The sequence below is a fragment of the Manacus vitellinus genome, unplaced genomic scaffold, assembly GCF_001715985.3.
Source record: "Manacus vitellinus isolate BGI_N305 unplaced genomic scaffold, ASM171598v3 scaffold_10_pilon, whole genome shotgun sequence".
Classification (NCBI taxonomy): Eukaryota; Metazoa; Chordata; class Aves; order Passeriformes; family Pipridae; genus Manacus; species Manacus vitellinus.
In genome coordinates, this window is record NW_021938838.1 from 8,079,855 (window position 1) to 8,100,465 (window position 20,611).

At 43.5% G+C, this 20,611-nt stretch overlaps 1 protein-coding gene across 2 annotated transcripts in view; it reads right to left on the bottom strand.

Moving 5' to 3' along the window:
* GALNS (galactosamine (N-acetyl)-6-sulfatase) overlaps positions 1-20,611 on the bottom strand; it is a 41,008-nt gene that overhangs the window by 14,856 nt on the left and 5,541 nt on the right. For both annotated transcript variants that reach the window (XM_018084199.1, XM_018084205.2), the window contains 7 exons: positions 20,351-20,417; positions 20,120-20,247; positions 19,237-19,376; positions 17,959-18,062; positions 11,288-11,424; positions 8,677-8,779; positions 818-939 (listed from right to left, as the gene is read on the bottom strand). In XM_018084199.1, coding sequence (XP_017939688.1) covers positions 818-939; positions 8,677-8,779; positions 11,288-11,424; positions 17,959-18,062; positions 19,237-19,376; positions 20,120-20,247; positions 20,351-20,417 — 801 coding nt within the window. The remainder of the gene's footprint in view (positions 1-817; positions 940-8,676; positions 8,780-11,287; positions 11,425-17,958; positions 18,063-19,236; positions 19,377-20,119; positions 20,248-20,350; positions 20,418-20,611) is intronic.

Sequence of the window (20,611 nt, forward strand, 5' to 3'; positions counted from 1 at the left end):
AGGCAGTCACAGCAGCACCAGTTTTCTTTTTATCTATTCCCACACTCTCCCAGTCAGTGCCACTGGTGAGGGATGAGGTTGGGTGTCCCCGTTTGCAGCTGGTTTTGCCGCAGGGTAAAACTCAGAAGGAGGGAGGTGGGAACACCTTGGGAGCCTTTTTGGAGGTGGCAGATTTCTTTGTGGGCTGTGCTGGCTGAGGACTCCATAAATCCTTCCAGAAATCTCTCAGGGCATGGTGTGTGCTGGAGATAAATATTACAATAGGAGGCTTAGAGGAAAATGGATTCAGACAGCCAGGAGAGCCCACGGATGGAACAGGATTGGGCAGAAAGTCCTCCTGTTAAACAGCCTCTGGAGAAGCTCCTTTAACTGGGCTGGGAGATTGGAAGGTTACCATAGCTGCCTTCCAGAGATTCCAGTCCCACAGACCCCTGGTTGTTTCTTCCCTAGTCCCAAAATACACAGAGAATCACAGCTCCAAGGCCCACACTCAGCAGCACCTCTGTTTTATTCCACAGCTGTGCTGCATCAGTCCTGTCCTGTCCAAAAATGTGTGTTTTCCTCCTCCCTGAGGGGCTGTAGGACATGGAACAAGAACAACCGGAATGACAAGTCCACATGCACACCCATCTAACCTGACCACCTGAAAACTAAGGTTTGTTCCTTTTTCCTGAGAAAAAGTGTGCAGGAATACCATTATTTCCAAGAATGGATTTCTGGGACATTTTTTAAGCACATTTCAAGAACCAGCTACCAAAGCAAATGAATTTTATACACTGACAGTGCTGGGTTTTCACAAGCTCATTAACTTGCTCACCTTAATGGGAACTTCTCCCCAGGGTCCCTTCCCAGGTGGAACAGCAGTGGCAGGTAAGTGTGTTCCTCCTGTGTATGTGTTGTCACTCCAGAGACACTCTGCCCAGGACAGAAATCAGTGCCCTGCAGGAAAAGGCAGAGAGGTCATCAAGGGTGACACAGGAGAGGGAACAAAATCGATTCCAGTGACAACACTTTCACCAGCACCTTGTTCCAAAATACCTACAAACACCCAAGAGTCCACTTCAGTCTGCAAAACAGATTCTGAGCTGGTGGGGTAAAATAAGGTGACAAAGTGGAGTTGCACTGACATAAAAGCTGAAGCACCTCGTACATTCTTGTCTTATAAAAATACAATCCCCGTAAAATATTCATTGAAATAAAATGGTAAAACAAAAGATAAAGAGGAGGAACCATTTAATCATAAAAATTCTGCACATGGAAAGTATCCTCTCTCTTTGGTTCCTGTGGCTTCGAAATAGAGAGAGGATTGGATCACTTTGCAGTTCTGATCAAAAACAAAATCCCAGGAGGAACACCGAGTCACCCTGAGAGGCCTGGGGATTGCCCTGGGAAAGCAACTGGGAGCAGTAAGGGGTTAAGTGCTCACTGAGCACTGAGGGACAGTTTCCAGCTCCCTCCATCTGCCCTTCCAGCCTTGCTAGGCTTCTGCTCCCCAAGCCCAGCCTGTTATTAGCCAGTTGTGAGCTCCCTAATCCCTGGCCTGCAGCCTCCAGAACCCATTTAAACCCTGGGAATAGCCAAAAATGCAAAAGCACTAATTTCCCTGAGCAGCCAATAAAGCAGGGCCCCTCCAGCCCAGCAAGGACTGGCCCCAAATGGACTTGTTAAAGCTGGGCTTTACAATTCCAGCTCCCACGCTGCGTTCCTTACAATCCCCCAAAATGCCCCGAGACATGGACAGAGACATGGAGAGAAGGTAAATGGGAATCTTTCAATGGAAGTGGGAAAGCAGCTGTAGCATTTGCTTATAAAACAAACTGAAAAGGCTCTCTACAGATGTTGGTAGGATTTGATTGGCAAACAATTTTCTAAAAATATCCCATGTTTTTAATGGACAGCTGGTCAGTGGAGCAGTTAATATTCTGCTTTTCAATAAAGCAAGAAGTTTAGAAGCCCATGAAATCCCATTTATCTGCACAGAGCTATAGATTCCTGAATCACTGACTGGAAAAATAAGGGAGTTGCTTGATAGGTTGGAGTGGCCCTACCAATAATGGACTTTAAATAGATACAAAACTGATTGACCTTTCCACCCTGTGACGCCACAGGCCTCTGGAACACACAGGGAAAATAGATTTTTGTGGGTTTTTTTCCACAAAAGGACCAGTTAATAAAAAGGTATCAAAGCCTGTGTAACATCCAAATTATAATTTGGATGCAAATCAAACAAGCAATTTAATTAAGAGCCTGCTAATTGGTACAATGCTCCTCGGCTGCAAACGCTTCGGTTTGAAAGAAGATTTTAGTCTCTTGGGTATTTGTTTAGACATTGCTCTGTTTACATTTTAGCTTTTGTTTCCTATAAATTCTTTGTAGCCTGGACTCCAGAACACAGCCCAGGCTACAGTCCCAGAGATTCCTAGGAAAGAAAGTACAATTTGCCTGATGGCACCAGCCAAAAGCTGTCTGTCCTTCTAATTTAAGCACTCGACGCCCTCTTCAAAAGCAGCCTATTGCAGAAAAATCAAAATAAATAAATAAATAAATAAATAAAACTCCAATAAATAAAACTACCATTTTATGACATTGGCTGAAACCACCCTATAAATTTCTAAGGCATTTCAACTTTATCTCTGCAAATAAAATGGACTATTATTATTTTTATGTACCGTGTGACAGCCAATATTCAACTTGCAGAGAGTACTTCAAAGATTTTCTACCTGTTCCTCAATAGATCAGCAAAAATATGATATAAACATATTATTTTTTATATATTATATTTTGTTAAATATATATTATACATTAAATGTATAAAAATACACCCTCAAACCCCTGATCAAGGCACTGTCCTGTATCAGAGTAACTAACACACTACAGATACAGCCAGGAGCCCAGTCCTCTGTTCCTTTGCTAGAAAAGAATATTTAACTTATCTTTCACACCTTTATCTCGTTCTGTTTGTCAGTCAAAGCATTTTCAATTCTCAGGATGGAAAGAAATCCTATACCATCTTAAAAACCCTGGGATCCCCAAGTCTGGATTGCTTTGCTTTCCTGGGGCAAACCAGTCTAAATTAAATCTGCTTGAGACTTGAGAACTATTTAAGGGCAAGACAAACCACATTCTGGAGCACCTGGACCACGCTTCTGGTTGCTTGGAAGGTTTGGTGATGTCTGGAGCTATGTCATGTCAGAGAAGAGCCGAGAGGTGCCTAAGCCTGTCCTATCCATCAGGATAACACAACCCAGATCTGTCACCCCTTCATCCCCTGTCATTCCCTTAAAGCTATTTATTGTCAGACTGTTAATAACAATATGCAGGGATCAAGAGCCACTTAAAGCACATTCCTAATATTTTTCCTGCTCACTATCCAAGGTAATAAATGGAGTCTCCATCCCTGGAGGTGTCCAAGGAACAACTGGACGTGGCACTCAGTGCTCTGGTCTGGGTGACAAGATGGGCATCAGTCACAGGTTGGACTTGATGGTCTGGGAGGGCTTTTCCAACCTCAGTGATTCTGTAATTTCCATGTCCACAGGTAATGCTGACCAAACACAGTGGAAAGATCACTGCCTGTGTTTAGGTAAGCTCTTGGAGCTTTTCTCCTCCATCACAAAAGCATGAAAGCCAAACCAGAAGACCCTGTCTTTCTAAGGGAGCCCATAAAAGAGCATCAAATGGCACCAGACATAGCTCAGCTCTGTACTAGCTCTAACACAGCATTTTGCACCACTGTGTAAAACTGTTTGTCGTAGGAGAAATTCCAACAGTTATTATTATTATTATTATTATTATTATTATTAAAACATAACATTCCCTGTCCATCACATGAACCTCCCAGAGAGCCCATCTTCCTGTCCTTCCCAGCAATCAAGTAACCCGGATTGTTTCCCTGTTCCTAAGACACTGCAGCCCTTGGCTGCACAGCTTATGCTCTAATTTCCAGAGCAAATGGACCACAGATGCTGTGTCAATATAGACATGAGACAAACACAGCCGGTTGCCAGTTTGGGCTCTGGGCCAAGAGATGGAATCACCACTTGTGTTAACGTGAGCCCTCTGGCAATTCCTCACCCTGGCTCCAGCCCAGATCGCTCCGACTTGACAGGCGGCCGCGGATTTGGATAGTGCCGCACAAATCTGGGATCTGTCTCCTGCTCATGTCTCCTCCTTCCACCACAAAAAACCCAGAGCAGCAAAACCATGTTAATATTGGAAGGAGAAAAGCACAGCTGTTAATGAAAGCTGGGAATGTTGTTTCTTGCTGTTTGCCACAGCACCTGTAAATGGTGCTCTCCCTTCCTGGGTGACTCCCAGCGAAATCCTCCTAAAGTGGAGCTCAGGATGAGCAGACATCTCAAAGTGTGACTGCCAAGCTTCAACACTGTGGACCAAGAATTGCCTCTAATGTGTTAAGTGGCTGGAAGAGCCCCCAGAAGATGGGCAGCCCCCGAAGATGGGCAGCTCACAAGCCTCCCGATCGATGGCTGGTTCATATGCTCAGAGGACCACAATGAAATGTCATTATTTGTGAGGTTCTACTTGACTTCACATCCCCTGTGCAGAAAAGGCTTTATCGATCCCTTCACGTGGAGGAGAAGGGCAATCAGACAGCCTGACTGGAATAACCCCTTTGGCATTTTGCATTAAAACAATAGGAGCTGCTGGCAGACGCCTACAGCCATCCTTTAAAGTCACAGCAGTGCTCTGGAAACTCAGTGAACACTCCTAACAAGCTGACAGCAGAAAGGTTGATGTTATCAGCCACTCTCCAACAACCAAAGGGCCTTTTCCACATGCTTTTCTTAATTATTTTTCCCCTTCTTGCATCAGTGCTCTTGGAGGGCACAAGGACTGTTCTGTGCTGGATACTCTTGGTGGCAGGCAGAGAAAAGGAAATTTCCTCTCTCTTGCAGCTCCTACTCCTGCCTCCCCCATACAGCATGAAATTAGTAGATTCCTGAGGACTTGCTACCTACTGGGTTAAATCTATAGAGAATATCCAGTTTTGCCCCTTGCAGACCCCTACTTCCAAACAAGAACAGCATTTTACAGGTGATTTCCAGTAAAAGTCCTGTGTGTTACACTATGCGAGGGACCTCTCCAGGTTTACCCTTAGTTCTCCCTTCTGCTATTTTTATCACTGCTGATTTTTGCTGTAAGAAAGGTGGACAAAAATGGAAAAGCTTTATACCCATCAGTCAGAGCAACAGGGACTCAGCCCTGTGCAGGAGGGAGATCTCTCTCCCTCTACCAAACTATTTAAAAATACAAACACATTTTTCAAGTCAGGTTTCCTTTCATCTCTCTCTGTCCCATTTATCACCTCTTGAATGTCAGAGATGTCAAATTATGTAAACATGAGCACCTATACAGATGGAAGCCAGGTAAACAGCTCTAAATAAGCATCCTGTGCAATCCACAGGGAAAATGTCCCATGAAGTGCTTATTCCCACTTGCTTCTGCTGAGTGAGCCTTCCCTTTATGCTTTCAAGAGACCATCCCTTCAAGAATCAAAAAATCCAGTTAATCCAGCAGAAAAGAGCATCAAGGTATCCTCCAGCACTGAGAGAGACTACAAGACTTTATGACAGGAGTCAGACTAGAAAAAGAAATTGCTTGGGGGTTAAAAAATAAACAAGCAAAAAACGGGAAGAACAGAAGAGCACAATTCATCTCTGTGTCAGATGACAAGTTCTAATCCCAGGCCATAAGGCAGAGGATGCAGACCAGTAAGGGCATGTTACTGTCAGGGGACTTTGGGATGACTATAAACCTGTGTACTGCTTGCATGGGATGTTTCCAGGGTAAATATTCCAACTGCCATATGGAGAGAAGCCTTCAGATCCCTGTTCTGCTTTCCTAGGCTTTGCTTTCTGCAAGCTGTGTCTCCCTGGTGCATTTTTATTTGTGTGTACATTCTTTATTGCTGAACTAACTTACCCCCCATTCAAACCCAGCTTTCCAGGTGAGGGGCCAAAGTTGGCCACATCCTTCCTTGTTCATTCTAGTCATCTTAGACAGACCCAGGACAGGCACCAGTTTCCCATTTTCCAGTATCAACATGAAAATGTGGGGTTAGCTGCTTTAATGGTATAATCTCATCTGAAATTCAAACAAAAATGCACCACGTGGGTATTAAAACTAGGGCAAGTTTTCTGTATTGATGATTTCCCACACTGTCAATTACCAAGGGGATTCTGAAAGTGAAAAGAGGCTTCACTAAACTGGGTCTTGTATCTGTCCAAATAATGAGATATTCAACTACCCACAAAACAAACCTCTTAAAAATGTGCAGGCAGCTGTTCTGCTACATCTGGCCAACTCTTTCCAACGGAAGACATGCCAACCAAATACTCCAGGTCTGAGTGTGGACCTTCAGACACAGAGAGTTTCATATCTGGAAGTTTAATACAGCATCACATTGGATTCACAATGAGGAAGGGCCTCTAAAGATCATACAATTAACAAGGCCTCATTAGCTGAAGTTCTGCTGAGATGGCAAATCAAACTTATCAAATAGTCAGAATTCCAAATGCCACAGATGTGCATGGATTTAAATATGTTTTTCAAATTAAATTAGCAAACAAACTGGCTTTTTTGATTCTGGAGTCCAGTATTAACACAGCTGGGAAGTCACTGAAAGAGGCAACTGTATCACAAGGTGAGCTTAGAAACTCCTCCAAGAAGGCTCAGAACTGGTCTGCATTCTGATTTATTTCTATTTTTAAACTTGCAAGGCTTGTAATTAATGGCTCGAGGACATGAGGAGAATTGGAACAAATTTCAGCCTGAGCTTCCTCTGCATGTTGTTAATGGCTGGTCTGGCCACTAATGTGCTCCAATTTTCCCCACATCCAGCACATGTGATCCAAGCTGCAGGAAAGAGAGTGAATTTGTAATGGTCTCTCTGATGTAGGGGATAATTGCTGACTTTTATCAGACAGTAGTTAAACAAAGACTTGGAAGGAAATAAATATTCCTTAATTGCATGACTGCCATTGCTCACAATGGGAGAGCCTCTGGAAGGAGGAACCAGTCCCCATTATCACTGCTCCACACAGACATTCAGAAATAAGTTGAGATCAATGTAGGGGTTTATTTATTCCCCAACTGTGTACGTAAGTGTGGGTATGTGCTTTTATCACCATGGAGAGCAATAATTCATGTGGGAATTTTCCATGCACATGGGAAAAGCATGAGCCCATCCCTACACCCAAACACATGGATATACAAGCTCCCAGTGTCTCCCACACAGGGAAAATCCTCCACGTGAGATATATGGGTTTTACTCACATACTAGACAAATAAATTATCTCATTTTATCTGTGTGGAATTAGCATTGAGACAGAGCATAAAATATATTTCTAGAGCCAACTTTCCTTTCCTCCTTACTCCCTGTAAAACAAACTTTGACTCCTGGAGCATTACAGCCTTCAGGAAGACAAACACACATATTTACAACCCTGAATGTAAATGACTCCCTTGGAGCTGACGTTTCACTCTACCCCCAGGACAACCCAGCAAAAGAATCCGTGCACTTTTATATCCACAAATGTCATCAGCACTTAGTTCTGCACCTGTGATGCCTTGAGGACCTACCATAAGTTCAAAAAAAGAGGCATAAAAAAATAAATCATGCAAACAATCCCTCCCCAGTCCCAGTCTGCTGTCAGGATTTTGCTGAGAGCTGTGTCCTAATGCACTGAGTTCATGTCTAAAAGTATAATCAGCAAGGCACACGTGTGAACCTGCCACTTAGAAAATGCCCCAGAGTTTAGTACCCAAGTCTGAGGCAAGAAAGATACAAAAAGAAAGAGAAATAATAGTGCTTAACATCTAATTGTGAGGAGATCAGCCAGGAAATAAGTAAAATTAACAAAATGTAAAGCACTGTGTGATGGGGGCTTGCAAAAATGCTGATAGTAGATGAAACACATGGAATTTACTGCTCTTTCTACTGTGCCTTTCCTACAGCTTTCCTTTCACCTTTCAAGGAAAAAACATCACAAACCCAGAAAACCCATCCCTGTTCCATTTAAATAGTTCAAGGCACCAGGTGTTTTGTCCTAGGAACTGCAAGACATGTGATCCATGTGGCATCGGCCTCCAGACTTTCACAGAATCACAGAATATCCCGAGTTGAAGGGATGCAGAGGGATCAGCAAGTCCAACTGCAAAGGGATACCTGAAAGCTCAGAATTCAGCAGGGAAAGAAGTTTAATATTAAGGGGGATTAAGTGAGCGTTAAAGGGAGCATCTTCAGAACAACTGGGAATTTGCCCATTTTCCTCTCCTTGTCCCTGACTTCAGGAGAGGGGTGCGTGACACCTGTCTCCTTAGATTTTCATAGGATCACAGAATTATTTAGGAAAAGCCCTTTAAGATCATCAAGTCCAACCATTCCTCAGCACTGCCAAGGCCACCACTAAACATGTCCCCATGTGCCACATCCACATGGCTTTTAAATCCCTCCAGGGATGGGGACTCCCTGTGCCAGAGCTGGACAACCCTTTAAGGAAGAAATAATTCCTAATATCCAATTTAAACCTCCACAGTGCATCTGATAGCCCTTAAGAAAATGAACTGGTGATATCCCCAATTTAAAACTGTTTAAAGAGTTGTTTGCCCCCAGGAGCACCAGTGACACCTGGGAGCAGGTCCATGTGCTGTTACCTTGCCATACTCCTCCCAGGAGTTGCTCCAGGTCCAGTAGTGAGCTTTGTAAAGCCCAACTCTCACCGCCATCATCTCGTTGCCACGATAATAGAATATGGGCCTGGGAAAGAGAGCAGAGCTGCATGAGAAACACCACCACACTGGGCCGATAAGGGAGACAAATACCTTAATGGAGTCTGACTTCCGACGTGGATATCAGGCAGGAACAGGCTGCCTCCTAATAGTCTCCTCTGCAAGGTTTTCAATTAACATTTCTTAAAGTGTTCATCAAGTTGAGAGCTCACACAGTGCAAGAATGAAACATTATCCAGCTTGGCTGCCAGTGATTGTTAATCCTTGAACTATCAGCCCCTGGTATTTCCTATAGAGCGTGTCGGTTTAAACATCAAATGACTCACAAGTGCTGTGTGTGTGAGGGAGAAACTGGGATTCAAAGGCTCTGGGATGCTCGGTCTCCTCTTCCCAGCAGCACCAAGTGAACTCCACAGCTATGCCATCAAGCTGTCAGTGTCACCCAGGCAGGGTGGCCGGGAGGACACCAGATGCTGGTGTGTTCTGGATGACATCTCAGAAAAACTCCATATGGAAAAACCTGGCAGCCAGGCACGCTGTATTTTTAACTCCTATCCATTTTTTCCCCCCCAAACCTCACTTTGCAGCATGTAAACATACTGCTAAAACTGCATTTTTTCCCAGAGGTTTCACTAATTAAAAATACATCTGGGAAATGCATCTCATTCAGTGCACCTGTGCACTTCTCTGAGCATCCCAAAAACGTTCCTCTTGGTTTCCCCAACAACACACAATTGGTTTTTTTTGAGAAAACAGCACAGAATTTTACTGAAATGGACTATGTGCAGGAGAGAGGGTTGATTTGTTGGTGCAGTTCATCATACAAGGACACCAGATTTGGGCAGCTCTTCCCTCCAGTTGTTTTGGGCATGATGGTAAAGCTGTTTGTCACTGTCAGGGGGTACAAACATCTTTTCTTTCCTTCTGAGATACCACTCAGCAAAAACTACTTACTCTGGTGATGCCACCTTGAAAAAACTGTCCCTAAATGCAAAGTAAAATTTAAATATCTGTGTCTGAATTATAGGGGTGGCCTTAGATCTTTTATTTTAAAATCACAGCCTCACTGGGGGTTCTTGCACAAACAATGAGCCTTTGTCACCAGGAACAAAGGGAAAGCAACTCTGTCACCAGGAACAAAGGGGAAACAACTCTGTCACCAGGAAGAAGGGAAAGGTGCTGCCAGCAGAGTCCATTCCTGATTCTTAACATATACCTGAAAGGTGAAATAAAGGCAGGGAGAGACCTGCCAAATGCAGCACCTGATCTAAACCAGTGCCACTAACATGCCACCACCACCAAAAAATGCCACAGAGTACTCCAGTCTCTTTTTTTCTTTGCCATAAACTCTCACTATTTGGCCAGTTATTATGTGCCCCTTTGACTGAAGCATTTAGGCTTTTTCTTTTTTAAAAAATACTTTTTCCTTTTTGAAAGAGGATTCCAGCTTGTACTCAATGGTCTGCTATTAATGATTTCTTTTTTTTTCCCCGTTCATTTTTTCCTTTTTAAGCTTGAAAGAACACAACAACTGCATCTCTTGGAAAGTTTTTGGGGGCTGTGGAAACTGTGACTTGGTCAGGTCTAGGGGGAAAGAAAAAAAAAAAAAAGAAAAAAAAACCGTGATGTGCTCTGAGTGTATTTGTAACACAAAGAGCACCAAGGGGTTGGTGACTGCAATGAAATTCCCCTTTAAAAAAACAAGGAAGTTTTACAAACTTCCAGAAGATGGGACAAGGAGGAACCTGCAAGGCTCATGGCAGCTCTCGAGTAACACTGCAGGCATGTCCCTTGTTAACAGGCACAGAAAGCACAGAGGCTCAAATCCAACAAGGAAAAGAGCCCAAAGATGTCTTCCATGCATATGTTTCCTTATTATCTCATAAAGTGTATGTATGCATTCAGATTTCCCAGGCTGCCAAATTCCTCACCAAAATCACAACTACAAGACCTCTTTTGCCCTCTGACACTTCCAATAAAACATTTGTTGCAGGAATATTTGCTGCCAGACCTCAGTGCCTGTACCCAACAGCTGACAGCACCATAAACATTCCAGGTCTTTAACCCAAATCTATCCCTTCAGAAGCATCCACAGAAGCAGGACCTTGGAAGCTCACCCACAGCAGCACAGCCTTTACCTCCACCTCTCCCAAGCAGGGGCTACAAGGACCCAGCACACTCTGGGATGCTTTTCGAGTAATAAATAATGTATTCTCCCCTACCCAGGCTACAGTTCTCAGGCTTTTATCTCCCCTCCTGCCATATGTTGTTCCAAGGATCCCTGCTAACCCTGTGACATTTTCATCTGTCCCCAGACTCCACTGTATGGCAACATGCCACACGTCAGGAAATCCCACCTCGGCAGAGAATTAGCACAGTGTGAAGCTCTGGTGCTGCCCCACCTCACTGAGGGGGGGCAAATATGCATCAATTCAGTTTATAAAAGATATCTGTGAGCTTGTTTTAAAAAATAACCTCCAATTTGGCATCCCTTCAGCTGGGATGCAAGGCAGGGAGCTCTGGGCTCAGGACTAACCTGTCAATTAGTTTGCCCTGTAACATGACAGGTAAAAGGTCGATGCCATCAATCTGTCTGTCACTGGGAGGCTGGAGACCCGCCAGGGAGAGGCTGGTGGTGAACAGATCCATCACATTGCCCAGTTGATGGCTGACCTGGAAAAATAAATCAACAGAAACACATTTGCAAAGAGCCCTTCATAAAAATCCATAAGGAAACAGGTTCCCACCAATGCTTCCTGAAAATCTCTCCCTTTACAGTGCTGCCATCACCAGCAAAGCTCCTCTTAAAATATAAAGGAAAGGACATGATCCCTATTTCTCCACTTCCAGGGAGAATTTGCATTTTGATTCATTTTTTTCCATTTCCCTCTCTTTCTTCTCACTTTTACAGGAGCGTGTTGTTGCAGAGTTCAACTTAATTTAGCAAATTCCAACTCATTTGTGGATTGAAAAATCAGCACTTACACCAAGAAAAAAAAATAGCCCTTGATTTGTTCCCTTCTCCAGGTCATCTCTGAAGTCCAGAATACCCTGAGAGAGTTCCCAGAAAGCACAGGGATAGATGGATAATAACAAAAAGAGCCTGATGACTTCATCTGCAAACCATTTCCAACAATTCAAGAACTGTAAAGTTGTGGTATTTTTAGTCCATATTTTAATAAGGGAGAAAAACATCTGGGTTTGGCTCCAATGGAGATGTTTAAGCTGCTTTTCTTTTTTTTCTTGTCTTTTTTTTTTTTCCTTTTTCCTTACTTGGAAGCCATACTTATCTCTCTGCTCTTAATTATTTATATTTTAAAACCCTAAAAGTCTGTTCTGACTGATTCTTTCCGAATCTTTGCTCCCACCCTGCTTGGAGGATCAGTTGGAGGATATTTAATTAGTCAGTGACACACTAAATTAAAGCAGATACATTCAAATCAAAAGCACCAGGATGCACCAGCACAAGATGTGACATGAAAAGAGCATTTTCAGCTCTATCACTTGTTGGAAAACACGAAACCATCAGGTACGAGCCCACATCTGTAAGGACAGCAGCACTTTCTGACTGAAATCCAAGTCCAATCCCAACAGTACAATGTTGGGACTATCTGAATCCTTCTACTCACAAACAGCCTGTTAGCTGACACTAATTATTTAAATACAACAAATGATAACATGATAAATGAGTGTTTGTGAGATACTGGCTCTAGAGGAAAAAAAAATAAAGGAAAAATGCTATTTTTTGTGGGACTAAACACTGTATTAAGAGACTGGGCTGAAAACTGAACACAAAGGAAGAATTAAGAAGTTTAAAAAAAGGAACTGCAGAAAGCAACGTGCAGGGGCCTAATTACAAGTTTAACATTACAATATCACATTACTTGATTACAGTAATTTCAATTTTTAATGGCTTTCATTCATCAAAAGGTGTTGGCAGGAACACCTCATATTAAAGCTGCATGTGAGACTCTGCCACAATTCCTTGAGAGGAAACAAAGTGCAAAGCTCGAAGCACAGGAGGAAGCCTGGTCATGGAAATCCTTGCTGGGGAAAGCAGTTGGATCAGATGACCAAGATCAACAGGTCTTGGGCATTTGAGTTCAGGATTTATTCCTGCACGCTGCTGGAGCAGCCTGGAAAAGGTCATGCTCAGCCTATCCTTGTAGGAAACGACAAATAAAAGGGAAGTGGTGGAGTCCCCATCCCTGGAAGTGTTCCACTTCAGGCTGGATGGGGCTTGGAGCAACCTGGTCTAGTGGAAGGTGTCCCTGCTCATTGCAGGGGGTGGAACTGGATGAGCTTTAAGGTCCTTTCCAACCCAAACTGTTGATGGTTCCAGTCTATGATTCTGTAAGCCCATAAATCCCTCACAAAAGGCAGGTGTATACATGAAGTTCCTTCTCTGCTGGGGATCTTCAACTGTGGAGAAGGAAAGAGAATCAAGCTCTTCATGGGGTAACCCTGTCACCCACAGGATGAGCTGGGACAGTGTTCTGTGCTCCATGGACTGTCCCCTGGCACAGTCTCTGGTAAACTCAGCAATGACTGACATTAAAAAACAATGTACCAAACCCAAAATCCAAACCATCAGCTCAGCCACAGGATCCCAGAAGGGGAGACACTAGAAAGGATCACAGTGGGTCATCTGGTCCAACCTCCCTGCTCCAGCAGGGTCAACCCAGAGCACATGGCACAGGATTGTGTCCAGATGGTTCTGGAATATCTCCTGAAGGAGACTCCACATCCTCTCTGGGCAATCTGTTCCTGAAGAGGAAGGAAGTTCTTCCTCATAATCAGGTGGAACGTCCTGGTATCAGTTTGTGCCCGTTGCCTCTTGTTCCATTGCTGGGCACCCTGGAGCAGGACCTGGTCCATCCTGTGACCCCTCCCTGCAGACACTGACGGACATGGATGAGGTCCCTTCTCAGTCTCTTCCCAAGGCTGAACAGCCCAACTTCTCACAGAGATGGTCATCCCCCTGGGGTGCTGGGAATGCTGAAGTCAAGGGATTACAAGCTCTCAGCATCTCAGTAGAGGGTGTTCAATCCCTCGTAGGCTCATCCACTGGCTAATTCCCACCAGGAGTGCCATGGGAGAGTGGCAGGACCAGCACACCACCATTCGCAGAGCTCAGGCTCTACTGAAGAGCAGATCTGGCCCCCGCATGCTCCCTCCCAAGTGCCACGTCAGGAGTCTGAGCCTTTTTGTAATTAGACCTCTCACAATTCATAAATCAAATCCAAAAGTCCCCTTCCTTGTTGTGGCCCCGTTCTCTCGCCTCAATCTTTTGATAAGAGGCAATCGCTGACCTGAGGCTCGTGCCTCTAATATCCCCTAATTTATACAGCGCGTGGGGACAATCCTGTGGGGCCACCATGGTCTCCTTGTCCTGGCCCTTATTAACCAGCACCAGATGTAGATGACTCTCTTTAATCATCCAATTACATTTCTGGTCTCAGACAACATTTTTTCCGTGAAGCAGAAAAAACTTCTTAAGGAAATTAAATGCCCATGCCACAGCCACTTGGATTTATCTGTGCTCTGCAGCACCACATTGAAGAAGGGAAAAGAAAAAAAAAAAAAAGGTTAATATTTATATAAAACTTTGAAGTATTTTCAGAGAAAAAAAATAAAAAAACCCATTTTTCTCCTGTCAACAGTGCTCTTTCATTCTAGCTGCCTTTCCCATTTATCTATTTATTTATTTATTTATTTAAAAGAAAAGAAAAAGAAAAATCCAGAGAGGGCAACAGCCCAGAGAAAATAAATAATATATAAAAATGAAGGAGATCAGATATTGCTCGTATCAGTGAGGAACAGCTGGTATTACGGATGTAAAAACGGATTTTTTTTCCCCCCTCTTTCCCTCCCTTCTTTTTAATAAACTCTCAGTATACACATAACGTCTTTAAGAAAATGAAATCCTTTTGCTGTGGGCCACGTTGCTGGAAGAAATAGTCCCCAGTGCTGTTATCAGAGCTTTCAAGCTTTAACTCTGAATCAAAGGCGACAATTAATAAAGTCGCCCCCGCCAGGAATGGAAAGGAGGAAAGCTAAATATTTGAAACTGGGTGAACAAATGTCAGGGTGTTTTTAAATAAAATCCTTTTACAGTTATCACAGCGAGCAGACCTGATATCCCTGTCTAATTCAATTTCAATTTGCGCCCCATGGGAGATAGGGAAGAAAAGGTTGCAATGCTGTCTTTGGGTTGATATGTTCTTTTCTCCTTCAGGAAGCAGGCACGAGAGAGGAAGGGGAGGAGGGCGAGGGGAGAGAGGAGGAGGATTCAAATACCAACAGAATATGATTTTTTTTTTTCCAGCTGGATCCTTCCAGAAGGCAGATGTGGTATGGGGAATGTTGAAATGCTGATTTGTTGTGAATTCACCTGGAAAACGTAGCCAAGGAGGAAACTGCAGAAAGGCTGTTTGTGTGTGAATAAATATTCCTGATGGGGGACCAGAATTCACTGAATGTTGATGCCAAGAGCAACATGCATTCCCGAGGCATCTTCCTCCTCCAAAAACCTGCAAATTAGCCAACTGCACCAATTATCCCAACCTCTATCCATATCCTGTCAGGTGCTCACAGTCCTGTCACTTCACTTCTTTTGTTTAAATCAAAAGGTGCTCCTTTATTTAAGCACCCACATGCACTCTTTAATAAAAACAAACCCAATAAGATTATTAATAAACTGCCAGATAAAATCATGGAATGGCTTGGGTTGGAAGAGACCTCAAAGCCCATCTCGCTCCACCCCCTGCCATGGGCAGGGACACCTTCCACTATCCCAGGTTGCTCCAAGCCCCGTCCAACCTGGCCTCGGACACTTCCAGGGATGGGGCAGCCACAGCTTCTCTGGCCAACCTGTGTCAGGGCTTCACCACCCTTACAGGGAAGAATTTCTTACCAATATCCCATCCAACCACATAAAAAGTCCCACTCCCTCCTTTATATAAGCCCCCTTAAGGCAGTGGAAGGCCACAATGAGGTCTTCCCAGAACCTTCCCATCAGTGGAACGAGCCTTCCACCCAGCAACTGGATTTCACTGGCCAGAGACATAAGCCCTCCTCTTCTGGCTCTAGTTGTTCCTATTGAAATGACTCTTAGCCCTCTTCCTGCTCCTCAAAAGGTCCAGGGCTGGAAAGGAACAACCACTGTACAGGGAGCAAACCCAATGCAGGAAGGAGGAGTAGATCCAGCTTTGTGCCGAAGTTCATGTCTCTCTAGCCTTTGTTTCCTTCAACTCTTTGGAAAAGAAAGAGCAGTAAGAGACTTGGAACGAGTTTTACCACATTTTACCACTACTTGGGGTGCACAGGTCTTAGGCTGAGGAGTTAAAACTCACAGTCAAGAGGATGTTGAAGCTACAGATTTTGCAGGACACGGGAAAGAAGCCAAAAATGTACTACCAAACATGTGTCTCTTCACTTTGTGAGTGAGAGAGGCACTTGTGGAGCAGTGAGTGCCATTGTGAGCTGTATCATACACAAGCAAAGCCAAACCTCTCACCTTTGGTCAGTGCTGCTGAGGGGACCAGGCTGGAGCCTCGATGGCAAGAACACAAGCAGAAAACACACATAAGTATCTATCACATATTTACTGAGCAGTAGCATCACACAGGGTTTAACTCTGTCCCCGGGGACAGGGCCAGAGATCAGAACTGGCTTTGCAAGGACACAGAGTCCAAGAGGACACCTGGGAGCCCATGCACACACCTGGCAGGAAGCATCCTGAACTGGAGACTGGGATAATAAGGATTTAAAGCTAAGCACATGCTTAAAGGTGATGTCAGCATGGTGGAGGAGGGATTTGGGGTGCATCCCTGCCACAGTGAGCTCCAGGTACACTCTCCAGATCACTCTCTCAGCCCACCCTGCAAACACCTCAACTCTGCCCAGCAATGCAGGAGTTCCACTCCCAGGAATTCAAGCAGCAGCTCCCAGCATGGCCTCAGGCAAGAAGCCATGCATCACCCCAGGCCACTAAGAACATTTGGAGCTTCCCCCCTGTGCCACATGCCAAAAACTACCTGTGAGAGGGGTCCCAGCCAGGCCCAGGCAGAAAAGAAGCAGGCATAAGGATCTCTCTACTCCTGTTCTTAATTATCCTCAGAGTTACTACAATGGAAAGAATTTTTAAATGTGGGTATTTTCTTGTCCCCATTTATAATGCATGTTTACTTTTAGCACATTATTTAGTTTGGACCCAGAAAACCAAACAGTCAGCTGCAGTTTCATGTTCTCCTTTGCTAGCCCAGGGCTGTTGTACTTGGCTTGCAAAGGCGTTATGGAAATGTTTAAATTTAAACAAAAAGACTGTTTTCATTTCAAATTAGAAAAATAATAAACCATCCTTAGTAGGTTTGGTGAACTCTTTGCAAATGATGAAACCAAACTATACCCCTGCCTCAGCTGCAGATCTGAGCTGCCTGTTGGTCCCTCTTAAATGTAAACAATAAATTATCATTATCCTGACTCAATTAAACCCCCCCAAATGGAATGCAACTTAGAAAAATGTTTTATTTATGAATAGTTTGCAGGCTTAAGCACGGTGGCCAGTTAATGAAGTATCACTTTCTTCAGGGATGAGAGATGCTCACAAAGGGGAGGGAGCTGTGTTATTGCTGTGAACCCGGCCTGCAGCAGGATTGATTGCATCCTTCTATAATGAGAGCTGGGACAAGAGGGGCTGGCAGTGCCACTGGAGGGTTGTTTTGAAGTGATCATATCTGCATTTGTGTACAGGCAGGGAAGTGCAATAATCTGGTGGCCAAACCTCCCTGAATGGAACTTTTATTAAACACCAAAGTGAGAGCTGTGAGGGTCAAATCACTGGTACCTCAGGGCATGGAGAATGTGAGTAACGTACTCCTGCTCTGGAATGGGACACACATTAGCAATGTGTCTTTATACTCCAATTTGTTCAAACACATGAAAAATACTGTGGTCTGAAAGAGTAAAGGGTTTAAATAGAGCAGCAAAACAAGCCCAGACCCTGGTTGGGTGTTGATCACAGACACTGAGATGCAAATTTGCACTAATAACAAAAATGGCACCGTTTTCTGGGGCAGCATCAACTCCTTATTTACATAAACACCCGGACTGACACATTGGGCATGTTAAAAGTATGAAGCAAAGCCCACTGAACTCAGGAAGTCTACCTAAGGCTGCTGAGAACCATTCAAAGCAGATACTCACCCCTCCTGCAGGGATATGGCCAGGCCACCAAGCAATTGCTGGCTCTCTCATGCCACCCTCAAAGGTGGTTTGTTTGCCACACAGAAAAGGCCCATTGCTTCCTCCTAGACAGAGAAAAGAAGCCATAACCCCCACAGAATACCAGTATTCCAAATGGGACACTCAGCTAGGCTGGGTTTAAATGAATTTTCATTTCTGCGTGAATGCTTCTTCAAATAACATGTCCAGAGTTGGTTTTTTGTTATTATTTTCTTGGTTTTTAGTCTTTTGGGGTTTTTTTCAATATCCATTTGTGATGAAATTTTAGGAGTCTCTTTTCAGCACAGGGAGAAAGTGACAGTTAAACACACCTTGCTATCAAAAACCAAACTAAAAAACCAAACCCCAAACAAACAGGAAATAACTTGCTGGTTTTCCTTTCCTTTAAGGGTGTTAACTGCTGTCTGTAACTAAAGGAGATCTACCACTTTCAGGCAGAAATGGTATTTTTTCATAATGATTTTAAATTTTAAAATATCAGAGCAATATTAGATGAAGGTACAAGAGTGAGAAAAATAATCCTGAATTCCCTGGATGTTCACTCTTAGTGATGACAAGGGCTTTTCAGGAATATCTGGGGTTTTAACCCAACCTTGGAGCTCAACTTGCCAAGGAACAAACAGGGAGGTTTCAGCACTGATTCCAGGTCACCCAAAGTCAAACACAGTGGTTGAGCTGAAATCAGAATTCAGGATACTCTCTGCTATGTGGTCCAACAACCACAAGACATCCTGCCTCCAAATAGGAGAGAGTGGGTTAGAAAATCAATTTGCAATGATCTGTTTCAGAGAAACAACCACTTAAACAAAAGAAAAACTTGTGAAGTACCAAAAATAGTTTTTCTTCTTAATATTTTTCATGAGAGGTAAAGAATGAGGGACTCTTGAACTCTCTGTAATTACTCAGAAAGCTCAAATATGCATTTGGCAGAGCAGGAGTTAACACCCTGCTAAGTCAGTGGGCCTGGTGCTAAATTACAAAATAGTCACTCCCTGAGTGGAAACACACACAGGTAATGGCAACATCAGGGTTGGGGAAAGTCCATTTAAACAGGGATATCCCCTCCAACAATGAGCAGAAGTAATGAACACAAGTTATTCTAAGCATAAATACTCTGAATTCTGAGGCTTCTCCCAACTGCATAAAGGAGAACCCCACGTACAGGTGTTTTTCCCCCTCAGGCATGAAGATTTAATTGATTTCTCAACTCCAGCCCAGGTTTGTTCACCTCAGACTCACCTTGTTTGGGAGCTGAAATGAGAGCGGCCCCGTTATCCGAGGTGAAAAACACGAAGGTGTTCTCACTGATCCCCAGCTGCTGGAGGTGTCTCAGGATTTTTCCAATGCTATCATCAATTTCTCTCACAGCATCCCCATACCTGAGCCAAAAGGGCATGCAAAACATTAAAAGCAGCAAAAAATGCATTTAGTGGACTTAACTTATACCTGTGCTGCAGAAATCCTTCTCTTGCACATCAGAGAAGTGTAAGTTTTAAGCTGTCACTGCAAACCTTGCCTTTTACCTGCAGAGAACAACCTCTCTGGGGTATTAAGAGTCAGAATTTGTTCATGTGTGAGCCACTCGTGGACAGAGACCAGCAACTGGTATAAATTTAGCTACAAAATTTATAAATATAGGCAAACCTACTTTGCCATAAACTGGAAGATAACAACAGAGTATTGCCTCTTGGTTTGAAACTCTCAGTGCTCAAAGTTCACAGTGTCCACAGAGCTTTTTGCCTCCTCTAAATTGGATTTTTCTACTTGCTGGTCTGATTTATGGGCTTTTAAAACAGGCACTAATCATACAACAGCCTTCTAAAAATCATCTGTGTCACATACAGCATTTCATTCCTCACACAACTGGCAAAGGAGCTTAAACTCCCCCCTCTCCCCCGTTTTGGTCACATGATCTTAATTTCAGATTAATGCAAAAATTATTAAAGAACAATCCAAGCAAAGTGCTACTAAATAATGCATTTCAGCACACACACACTACACTTTTGAGAAATGAGCTTTACACTTGGACCTAACAAACACTGCTTAGGTTTTCTGTTTCTGTGGCATGAAGTATTAATTAAAAAACCCCAATAAAACTAACATCCACAAAAGCAGGACTTACAGTCCTCTCTGACTGGTGCCCAGGAACTGTTTGGAGGCATAAACAGGAGCATGGGTAGCATCAATTGCCCAGTATAAAAAGAAAGGCTGCTGGCTGGCCTGCTGCTTGCTAATAAAATCGAGAGCTTCCTGTAAACAACAAAAAAAATGAATTTATCCTCTACAATCTGAATCTCTCTGAAAAAAGAAGCATAAAGGTACCGTGGCTTAGAAACCAGGATTAAAATAGTACCTGCAGGTAGAGCTGAGTCAAGTTGGCTTCACCCGTCTTCAGATCAATTTTGAAATCGTCGTAGTATCTTAAGATAAAATGAATCAGAGAGACAAAAAAAATCAATCCTAAGGAATATACAACATAAAAAGGATTTTTTTCCCTTTATTTGCTTTGTAAGTAGGTGACAAATAAGTCACAGCTGCTATACAGCAAACTCACTTCAGATATTAAAAATATGTCACCATAACTTTTCTTACAGGAGAAAGCAGTGACACTGAA